This window comes from Sinocyclocheilus anshuiensis, unplaced genomic scaffold (assembly GCF_001515605.1).
Source record: "Sinocyclocheilus anshuiensis isolate Anshui unplaced genomic scaffold, SAMN03320099.WGS_v1.1 scaffold1328, whole genome shotgun sequence".
Lineage (NCBI taxonomy): Eukaryota > Metazoa > Chordata > Actinopteri > Cypriniformes > Cyprinidae > Sinocyclocheilus > Sinocyclocheilus anshuiensis.
Window position 1 is genome coordinate 613,795 of NW_015548192.1, and position 12,050 is coordinate 625,844.

The 12,050-nt window shown below is 36.8% G+C and overlaps 1 protein-coding gene across 1 annotated transcript; it reads right to left on the reverse strand.

Annotated features, from left to right (window-relative positions):
* Window positions 1-1,064: 1,064 nt before the first annotated feature.
* Window positions 1,065-6,339, reverse strand: LOC107653111 (transcription elongation regulator 1-like protein). Its single transcript, XM_016439748.1, has 4 exons — window positions 6,297-6,339; window positions 5,985-6,074; window positions 3,445-3,563; window positions 1,065-1,487 (listed from the first exon to the last, which is right to left on the reverse strand). Exons 1-4 carry the CDS (start codon window positions 6,312-6,314, stop codon window positions 1,331-1,333), a joined length of 384 nt encoding a protein of 127 aa, XP_016295234.1. The 5' UTR covers window positions 6,315-6,339; the 3' UTR covers window positions 1,065-1,330.
* Window positions 6,340-12,050: the final 5,711 nt, after the last annotated feature.

The window sequence follows — 12,050 nt, forward strand, 5'->3', positions numbered from 1 at the left end:
AATTCTGCCTTTTTTTTCTCAGAATTGTTAGTTTATATCTTGCACTTTTGACCTTTTTTATATCTCACAATTTATCTTAAATTTAGAATTCTGACTTGAATTTAATATTTAGAAGATATAAAAGTAATAGATAAAAAGGTCACATCTTATTTTGCAAGTAAAATCATTGTTAATGGTTTTATATTTAAGATCAATGCAGTGAAATAACTGGAAACTTTTGGGGAAAACTATATTGTTGAGCCCTGTATATGTTTTTTTTTTTTTTGGTGTGTATAAAAGCTGACAGAAAAATGTAAAATTGCATTTCAACCATAATAAATTAAATAAAATAATTTATTTATTCATACTTACAAATAGCTACATTAATTGAATGCAGCCAAACACATCTAAACAGTCCTTTCAATTAAATTTCTCATTTACTGTAAACATAATCCACTTGCTCTGATTTAAAGATATAGTTCACCCAAAAATGAAAATTTGCTGAAAATGTATTCACCCTCAGGCCATCCAACATGTAGATGAGTTTCATCAAAACAGATTTGGAGAAATTGAGCATTACTAGTGGATTATTGTGATGTTTTATCAGCTGATTGAGCTCTCATTCTGACGGCACCCATTCACTGCAGAGGACCCATTGTTTGGATGAAGAAACTAATCTACGGTACATCTGGGATGGCCTGTGGGTTAGTACATTTTCAGCAAATTTTCATTTTGGGTGAAGTATTACAACACTTCACAGAACTGTACATGGATTTTCAGTAAAAATTATCACTTGAATTTGTTACGATATCATGACAAATGTAATTACAACAAACCTTTAGACAGCATTTGAAAATTCTATTGACACACAACACTACTTACCGATTCTCACAGATGCTGTGGAGAATATGTCACAGTCTAACAAAAAGGTTTCACTTCTACGGTCACTTTTAGCACAGTGCCAGGTAAGTCAACACTTATGTACAATTAATATAAAAATCATTTTCCGCCTGTGTGCACAGGTCAATGGCTTTAGATACTTCCAGCGAGTCAAACTCTATATTCGTTTTCAGCGTTGTGATTTAGGAACCTCGTAATACTCAAACCGGAGATTAAGAGCTTCAGTATGAAACAGATTCAGATATACAGAGTTCATTCTCAAACTGCTGCTTAGACTCAGCTGGTTCTGCCTTTGTTCGGTTTGTTCGCAAGTCAGTCATTGAAAAGCAAACTGCCCTTGTGGCTTGGTCAGACATATGGGCAGATGGTATCACAGTATACACTGTGATAAACAGTCACAGGAAATCAGTTGACAGTAATGTGAATAGTTTGCGGCCCTGTCCGCAAACACTCATCTCATCTTCCTCAGACGAATTCTGTTCTCCTTGTCCCGCTTCTTTAACGTGCTGATGAACTGGGTGAAAAATAACTCCTGGTCTTTCCTCTTCAGAACCTCTTTGAATCGTGGATCTTTTCCGTACTTTTCTGAAAATTCTTTGAACGTCGACCTACGAAAAAGAGAACATCAGAATGAGATCCTTGACAGTCATCCGATATTTTACATCATCAGTGTGATGGTCCACTATTGTTCAGCTGTAAGAGGTCTGATTGCGGTTGTTTTCATGGCTAGACTTTGAAAGCCTTCTCTATAGAGGAGATCCAGCTGGTCTTCAGTCTGAAGTACAGGTGAAAACACCCTGCCCAGGTGAACCTGCCCAGAGCACTAAAGCAGCAAAGCACAATATCACAGAGAAACGTCTCTCATTTTGATGCATTTGTTATCTCCTGAAATCTTAACTAAAATATCTTTTCTTGGGGATTGCAAGCTGGTTGCTAGAATGTTGCTATGATTTTTCCAGGGTGTTCTAAGCACATAGCTTTGGTGTTCTGGCTGGTTGTCAGGGATTTGCAAGGGTGTTCTGAGAGGTTGTTTACTAGGGCAAGTCAAGTTGCTAGTGTTAGGGTTAAGGATAATGCAAGTTTAATATTAGCGTTAGGGGTTTTCAAAAACCTGACTAGAAAAAATATCACTCAAGTTTTGTTTCCTTGTGAGAACTTGCAATGAGAGCATGCTAACCCTTACCAAAAAGAAGTATACTTTAAGTTTATTTTATTAAGTATACTTAAGTAAAGTTCAAGAATATTTTAAGTATACTTTATGTAGTAAGTATACAAATATCAGTGTACTGGTAGTATACTTGTAATTGTACTATTTCAATACTCCTTGGGACTAAATTGGCCCACTTTCTAGTATATACGTACACTTTTAAGTATACATTAAGTATAACAGTAGCAAACTTTGAGTACACAACTAGTTTACCTCTATGTTTTTAGTTTGTACTGCAACTATACTAAAAGTGAACTTATAAGTAACTGATAGTTTACTAATTAAATAATTGTAGCATTTTTAGTACACGTTGGTAGATTAGTTGTTTGTAGTTGATTAGTTGTAGATTTGAATAGTCTCTGTAAACTACTACTTTAGTAGTTTTATACTGCAAGCACATTTCTGAGAAGTACATAAAAAGTAGACTGAAAGTATACTTTCATATTTTTAGTTTCACATTTATTCAAGCACACTTGAATACACTTCTAAAGGGAATGTAGCGGAGGCCAATTAGTAAAAGCTGTGCTGGTGAACCTTACTCCCCTGATCTCAAGAGGTACACTAGTGACTGACATTAGAGGCTGCGTTCTTTAGTGTCCTTGTTAGATCTCAAGAGGCGCACTAGCAACTGATGCTAGAGGATGCGGTCTCTAATGTCCTTGTTAGTGCGCCTGCCTCCCATGCTGGAAATGCAGGTCCGAGTCCCGCTCGGAGCGAACGGGTGGGTTACACTGGTGCCGTGACCCGGATATAAAGGGGTGAGTATATGAAGGCCAGCTAGTAAGAGCTGTGCAGGTAAACTTCACCCCCTGATCTCACGAGGCACACTAGTGACTGATGCTAGAGGCTATGGTCTTTAGTGTCCTTGTTAGCACGTCCACCTCTCATGCCGAAAAAACGCAAGTTGGAGTCCAGCTCAGACCAAATGGGTGGGTTACATTGGTGTTGTGGCCCAGATATAAAGGCGTGAGTATAACGAAGGCCAGCTAGTAAGATCTGTGCAGGTAAACTTTATCCCCTGATCTCACGAGGCGCACTAGCAACTGATACTATAGGCTGTTAATATTAGTGTATCAATTCACGTCTCTTCAGTTCCTTTCACTATAAATTAATCGGGTAAAGAACAAAGAGGAAACTTCAAGCTGAGTGTTAATCCATGTGGCATGTTTGAATTCACTTCTGTGCAAGACCTTTAACAAGAAACAAGGTTATCTTCAAATACACAAACACAAAGAAACCAGGACCCAAACTGCAAAGACCATCAGTTATTAACACCTTTGCTGAATAAATATTCCACTCTAGAGATGGATTGTATTAATGCATCAGCAAAAGCAGTCACACTTATTTCATAAGCTCACCTGGATGTGATTTTTGATTCCTCTAGCAGTTTTCTGTACTCTTCTTTCGCTTGCTGGAGTTTGCACTTTTTCTCTTTGTGCTCCTCATTCATTCTTGCTTTGACAAACTGATCATAAATCTAAGGGGGAAAAATAAATAAAATAAAATAAAATAAAAATAAATTATTATATTATAAAAAATAATATTTATAATATAAATTATTTAATAACATTTTAAAATAAATGTTTAAGATATTTTTAAATTGTAATATTTATTCCAAATATATAAAAAATAAAAAAGATATATTTAATATATAATTCATTTTGATGAATAAATCATCCTCAATGATGTGTTATAGACCAATTTCAGTGTTTGCAAACAGTGATGACGTTTTTTGTAGGCGGCACCTATCTGGTGGCAGAAAATGCCAGTTTTAACGTAGCAGTCTATGCAAGCCATGGAATAAAATAATAAAAAAGGTAATTGAGTTTATATTTAAAAATTCTGACTTTTTTCTTTAAATTCTGAGATTATATCTCACAATTCTGGTAAGAAAAATCAACTCGTCATTCTCTATTTTTCCCTCGGCCCAGAATCATGAGTTTATAATCCCACACTTCTGGCTTTTTTTCCTCAGAATTGACAAACTCACAATTGTTGAGTTTAATTCAGTTATAAAGTTCGAACTAGGAGATAAACTTGCATTTGCAAGAAAAAAAAAAGTCAGAATTGTGAGAGAAAATAGGTAAATGTTACGTAAAATGTTATAGGTTTAAATAGTATTTCATGCTTTAACTGTAGGGCTAATACAATATGTATCCAATGTGAATATTATATATACCTATTTTTCAAATCTAATGTATGCTTTAAATAGGGTAATCATAGGAGGTTTCATCCAGTCTGTCCGTTTAAACGTCTGCGTTTAGCTTCAAATGGCGTCTTTGACAACATTATTATATAAAAAATATTTGCATTCCGATTCTGACATCCAAAGGCACAACAATAAATTGTTTCTCTTACTCCATGGATTTTACCCGTTTCCCTCCATTTGTTACCAGTGTTTTTCTGCCACCACAATGCGCGCGCAGCTGCAAGTGACGTAACTCCAAATTGGTCTATACAGTACACAGTTACCTTGATGGAAGACATTTGGGGCCAGTTTTACTAAGGAGGGCAAATTAGCGCGAGAGCGCAATTCCAAATCCATGTTGATGGGTGTGGAAATTTCTGCGGGTGATTTACTAACAACGCGCAAATTAAAGAAAATAGACGCAACATCTCATTTACATATCAACTAACACAATATACCAAGCGCAGCACAAATTAGAGTAGTCGCAAATAAAGAATAAAGAAATAAAGAAGCCACAGTATGTTGAAAAGAACCGGTGGACAAAAAATGAAGGTTTGCTTGAAGCTTTGATAGACCTGGTATTGCGTGACTTCTATTTGAGGGTTCCAAGTCGTCTTTTATTTCCTGAAGCAAATTAAAAATAACATGTCTTGGCAAACGATATGTTCGGATAATGTGTTCTTCTGGCATTCAAAATAAATTAATACGTGTGGAAAAATCCTCTCCCTTCTACCACGCACACACTGTTCTCTGCAGTGACTCCTCCTAGCAACAATAATTGCAGCCATTTCAAGCGCAAAATAGTTTAAAGTTGGGGTAAGCGATTTTTCAAAAACGCTTTAGAAAACTGATTCGGACCGACTAGCAAAACAAACTTGTAGCCAATCAGCAGTAAGAGGCGTGTCTACTCATGATGTGGAGGAGAGAGCATTCAGTGCACAGCACAGGACGGACATTAGCCGAGCCGAGCGACAGAAAGATAGAGATGGTGGATAAAAAACAAAAGAGGAAAACGTCTGCGGAACAAAAGAAGGCTAAATAAAAGGTAAGGCTAAAAAGAAGGTAAATATCGGATCAGTTTTTCAGCGCTGGAGAGAACTCAAGGAGCGGAAGGCCTGCGATCGGACGCCGAGGTTGCTTTGCTTCTTCTCGATAGGTGAGTAACACCGTGTCTGTGCCGCAACAGCTAAAGTCTGTCTAGTACACTGGTACTGCAAAGCGACTGTTGAAAATCATTTGAAATTTGTGTTAATACATCATGAATAGAACGCAGCAGCAGTTTTCTGTCGGGGATTTGTCATGTCGTGCCGCGCCGCATCCAGTGTAGACCATAGATATGTATATGTATATCTATGGTGTAGACAGCATCACTGATTATAATGAGCTCCATAGTATTTTGTTTTGCGTCTGAAAAGGAAACTCCTACAAATGCATATTCAATAAGGTAAGGCGCAAAAATAACTGTGTCCATGCCTTTTCAGCGCTAATTCATCACTGCGCGTCTTTAGTAAAACCTGACAGTACAATTTTAATGCCAAAAGACGGTTTGCGCTGGCGCAAGCTGTTAGTAAAACTGGCCCTTGGTCTTACCACCATCTACTAGTACTTTCAAAACCACAGTAGGTCTGTGGAAATGTAGAGGTAATGAAGTTTGAAGTTTTATTAATGTTTGAGGTTGATTGAGACTGATGTGAAACCTTTGTGTCGTACCTGCTTTCGTTCCTCCGGACTTAGCAGCAGGTACCGTGGATCAAATACAATTTTGTGCAGCTCTTTCTCCCAGGTGGAGAACGCAGACACCTGTTCAAAACACACAGGATGAACGATGCTCATCCAGAACAAACGCATTTCAATTACGCCACTTAATTTTAAGATTCAGTGTGTGCAAATATACACTGTCTGTACGATTTTTGTGGGCCAAATAATGGCAGAATTTAAATTTTTGGGTGAACAACTGCATTAACTTATATCTCATTTATTTCTTTAAGGCTGAAGTTTCATTATTATCACTGGATTTCTCACCCCTCTTTCCAGAAGCATGTCTCTGAAGTGGTTGATCCGGAGCTCCAGCGGTAAAACCATCCGAAGAGATGATCCGTTTTTTCCTTCACACACAACAGGATGGTCCAGTCTTCAAAGGAATAGAAATACAACAGCTCTAATGTGTAATTATGTTAATATTTTGTCTAATATAGTGGGAAAAAAACTGGTGTAGAAACAATTTTCACTAATTAAAAATGTTAAAAGTGCATTAAGAGATTTTTGAGAGACACTGTTGATATTTGAAATCACCAAAAACAAACACACTCCTATCCAAAAGGATCACACCCCTATGTTGATAGCTCCGCCCCCAAATTCATGAACATGGTATGCAACATAGGCATCATGAGTGGACACGCCCCTTCCTGCTGATTGGTTAGAAGTGTTTTGGTGCTCTTTCCAGTCCACTTTCAACAGCATTTCTCAGAAATCGCTTACTGCACCTACAAAGAAATGGCAAGTTCTAATTCTTTAATTTTTAATTCTTCCCAAATTATTATAACATGTACGCTTGGCTGATTAACAGAACTGTTTACCAAAGACTTGTCAGTGGATGACTCTTTCATTCAAATATCTTCAAATGTTATGGAGTAAATATTGTGTAAATTAAATATTCATGTCATTTCAGCAATTCTGACTGTGCCTCTTTTGCTATCATTATTTTTTATCACAAACTGCAAAGTTTGGACACACTTTGTTTCTCTTGATCTTCAAAACAGTTTGATCTAAAGGCTCATGATTAAATGCTTGAAGTTTTGAATACAAACATAAATCGTGACTATGATTTTTTTTTTCTTATTTTAAAACTGAATTTTTAATTACTTTTTTCATTGGGCATTAAAAAAAAAAAAAACATAACAGCCAACCAGTATTAACCACAAAAAGAAAAAAACAAATCCAAACTGTCGGAAATTAAATAAGCAACATAAACAAAATCTCTCCAAATTTTTCTTGAAATGTAAAGTGTTTCCTTGTCTCTACACAGACATTTGGGCATACTTCAAACATCCAACTGTTCAATTTAAATCATCTCCAAGAGAGACAGATTGAGAAATTTGCATCAAGCTGTGAGTGCAGATGTTGCCCACCAAAAACCGGAGACTTCCTGTTGTGCTGCAATTATTAAGGTGAGTGACATACAACACATCTGATACAAGATCCTCCTCATCAATTAAAACAGACTCAGATCTGCTGTCATATTTTGCATGGCTCGACCCTACTTACTTGTAGCGCTTGGTCTTTGAACTATGTTCCTCTTCATCGTCATCATCAGCATCAACATTAGAGCCATCGTCTGTTGATGGAACAAAACATGCTGTAGATCAGTATATCCTATGTACTTGGATTTAACAATGTAAACAAATCATCAAAATAATTGAGTGATAAATTAGTAAAAATATGCAACAAGTTTGTGAAGTTTTATTTATGCAGAAAACTCCAGCTGATCTGTATTGATATACAGTGGGTACGGAAAGTATTCAGACCCCCTTCAATTTTTCACTCTTTGTTATATTGCAGCCACTTGCTAAAATCATTTAAGTTAATTTTTTTTCCTCATTAATGTACACACAGCACCCCATAAAAAATTGAAGGGGGTCTGAATACTTTCCGTACCCACTGTACCTGGCTCATGCCAGGTTATTAATCCGAGAAGTACAATAAGAACAAATTTACTTGAACGGACGTATTTAAATTATAGACGCTGAATAGATTAAGATCATCAATAGATAATCTCCACGAAACAGCAATAAAACTAAATCAATAAAGATGAAAAGCCTACTGGGAAATCAAGCCAACCGTATAATAACTTCGAGACAAGATCCAGACTAATTCAATATTTGCAGAGCCACTTCATTGGATTACTGCTTTTAGTTAATCCATGAGAACATCAGTTCTGCAGTTGGTGGGTGTATTAAAACTTTTGCTTGAGCATCATCACACTGTGAGGATTAAACTTTCAGTCAACTTCATCCATTTTTACAGACTCTGCTCCTGTATTTCATATCATAAAGTCGTGAGTTACACTCCACTGATTCAGCAACTTAATCTGAACATAAATGAGTCTTACCTTGAGGCTACAGTAGGGCTTGCCAACCTGATCTCATTAGTATTATGCTACTGTTCAAAAGTTTGGGGTCAGTACTTTTTTTTGTCTTTTTTTTTTTTAATGAATACTTTTATTCAGCAGGGATGCATAAAAGTGATCAAAAGTGACAGTAAAGACATTTTAAATGCTGTTCTCTATTCATCAAATAATCCTGAAAATAATTATTTCCACAAAAATGTTAAGCAGCACAACTGTTTTCAACATTACTAATAAATAATAAATGTTTCTTGAGCAGCAAAGCAGCATATTAGAATGATTTCTGAAAACTATTCATCCTAAATGGCTTCTAAAATTGTCCCAAATCGTATGGTATGTTTAAAAGAGTGTGTTAAATATGCCTGAATGGTCTATTTTTTCCAGCCAAAATCTGACCTAAAGAGTCTTTCTTGCGTTTATGTGGCGGGTCCTCGATGATTCGATTGAGGTCTCCGCGGTCTTTCAGATCAATTGGTTTCTCCCATACTGACAAATGCATGGTGGGATTGAAGAAAAACACCCTGTCGTCACCTGTCCACACTACACACCTACAGAAGAGAAAGAGAGATGCATTTATACATTCGTATACACACAGAAACACAATCCAACAGGCTGCTTGTGGTATTCTCACTACGTGCCTAAGAAATCCGGATGACGAAAAACAGTCCCAGCAGCACCAACGTGACCCAGAGAGAGGATTCTGAGTCACAAACGACAGCTGAGAACGACTAAGACCAAATGGGCTGAATTTGATGTATTTTTGTCTTCACTTGCTATTTTTCCGTAATCAGTCTTCAGCAGGTTCACAAGATTTTCAAATGGATAAATCCACAATATGTCCAGCATCGAGTATCTACAAGCCTATTATACATTTAAGTTTTATGTCACAAATCCAAAAGCGACCAATTTTTCAGATGTTCTGCACTAGATATTCTTACCTTACAGTGATAATTTGAGACCCATTTCAGGCTTCATTCAGGGCATGTCGGATAAAGTATTCATGGATTCTGCAGTAGTCTGTGAGGTAATTTGATACAACCTCATGCCAACCATGACAAACCAATCCTGACATTTCATTTTGCAACCCCATCGCATCAGGGAGATCGGCAGTGCCTTCCTGTACCATAAAACTGACCCAATGATATTAAAAAATCTTTGAAACTGAGCATCTGCTCTGCTCATATGCAGTTATTCATAGTGCAAACATATGGTTAGCACTAGACACGTGTTTCATTTGTCTTTCCATTAATATTGCAGGGATTTAAATCATTTCTATGCAACCTCCATATAAAACAATAACTATAAAATTCAATTTTGTAGCAAGAGCTCTACCCAAAGGACTATTTTATTGCTCAGAGGTTGTTCTTTTATGGCTTAGAAGACGCAAAGTATTGTTTTTTTTTTGTTTTTTTTGTTCCATGCTAAAATACTTTCTTATGCCTTTCTTTCATCCCAGCTTACTATGCAGAACAACTATAAGCTATTCTTACGGCAGATGCCCTGAAAAATGCAAAACACTAGCATAGTCCAATTCACAAGCAAATGACTCCTATGAACTTGTACTTTTTAAATGAACCAAAAACATACAGAACAACCAGCGTAATCTAATTCATAAGACAATGACTCGTATGTTCATCATACTGAATCAAAAACATACATCAACGTAACCAGTGTAGTTTGATTTGTGATGACTCTTATGAACTGGTACTTTTTAGGGAATAAATATGTATAGCACAGCCTGTGCAGAACGACTCATGATCGAAACATACAGCACGTGCATGTGTAATCTCGTTCATGAGCAAACAACTCTTATGAACTGATTCTTTAAAGTGAATCAAAAACATACAGCACCACCACCAGTGTAGTCTTGTTCATGAAAAAATGGCTCTTATATTATTGGACTTATTTTATTGGCAAATAGCTGTTATTTTATTTCTAAAACTGATATAACTAATATTCCAAGGTTTCCCATGCAATTTACAGAATTAGCTAAGTAAAGAAAATAGACATTTATAAATGAACTGTATGCCCAAATGAATCAGAATTGAAAAAATAATCTGAACGTTTGAACCAAATGATCTGTCCTGATATAGTTTGAGACATTATTGAGGTCTCTTCTTGAACTATAGATAAAAGAAATATCAGACAAGTTGAAGACTTAAGCAATAATCTCAGTTTGTCCTCCATTCAATCTCATTTTTGACACATTTGAGACACTAAAGAGATCTCATTTGAGCTTTCCTTTGGGTTACATTCTAAAATGGGTTTTTAACGCAGGAATCTAACCAACATCCATATCTGGATAATCGCACAACAACTCCAGTTCTGGTGTCATCAACCACATGTTAAATGTATTTAACAGTGAAGCCAGTTTGTGTGAGTCAACAAAAGCTGAACGCGATAAGCCATGACACCTCATGGGCTTCAAAAATGTGTGTGTGAGTGTTTGTTTGCAGTGAAGGAAAGCCCACACTGCTTTAGCAGAGAGAAATGGAAGTCTTGCATAACACGTCGTCCTAATGCAGGTTTTCGATTGGGTGTCAGTGCATCTGTTTAGCACTGGAGGTTTGCCATGTGCACTGCTGTATTTTATTCAAGCATGTATTACTGTCATCAAGCAATTATAAAGCGGCATGCATCATTTAAATGGTGATAAAGCTGCTGACATTTATGACAGAATGAGAGGAGATAAAACAAACATCTTTGTCACTATAGAAGAACAAATCGGCTATTAAAGCATTCCAAAACACAGGAGAAAACAGTGCACTTACAACAGTGGCATTTGAAAGTGTAGGTTGACACAGAGACAACTGCGAGAACACGATCGATTGGTCATTATCTTGCATGCAGAGTCATTTATTAGCAATAAAGATGCATCAGATTGATGGCGAGCCATACAATCATATCTGCGCAGACAAAACGGGTAGTTACCATGGTGATCCAGGTATAGGCGTAGATGCAACTGGCCGCTTGTCTTGGAGCGAGCTGTCCTCGTCCATACTGACTATAAAAGGCCCATCCTGCACACAAATACACACACGCACACACAAAAAAGGATATGTCAGCTTGACATTTAAATTTATATATATATATATATATATATATATAGAGAGAGAGAGAGAATATGACCCCTTTAAAACAGCGCATATGTTTTTTTTTTCTCTACTCTGTAATCATGCAGGCAAAGTGAACCTCAATTATCTCACCCCAAACACAGGTTACAAGGCTAATAACAAAATATAGTGTTGATTATCAACCTGATAAATGATGTAGATGTGTTCAGCCTTGAACACACACTCAGAAAACAACCAATTATCCAGTCCCTGCATTACCGAATGATGCAGATTACTGATTCTATGCATAAGGTCGGGCAGCAGGCTTGCACAATCTTTACGGTCAAATTAATTACCGTTCTGGTGGAATTTCGCTAATTAATCTGGCTGTAGCGTCTGGACCAATCAAACACACAATATATATTTTGTTAGCTATATTTAACAAATACTCTGTAACACCTCTCAGTTAACAAGCCATACGAGGACCTATGGACCCTTCCCCCGAAATGTGTAACACCCTAGGAAAGCCGAACAGGCCCCTGGTCCCCATGGCAACTAATGCTGATACCACTGGTTTTATGACCCAGAGGAATGTGAGCA

Excerpts from the sequence above, each read along its gene's own strand:
- LOC107653111 (XM_016439748.1), bottom strand. Across the intron at positions 3,564-5,984 it reads GTCCGGAGGAACGAAAGCAG|ATTTATGATCAGTTTGTCAA; the intron begins GTACGACACAAA and ends TTTCCCCCTTAG. Across the intron at positions 1,488-3,444 it reads GAATCAAAAATCACATCCAG|GTCGACGTTCAAAGAATTTT; the intron begins GTGAGCTTATGA and ends TCTTTTTCGTAG.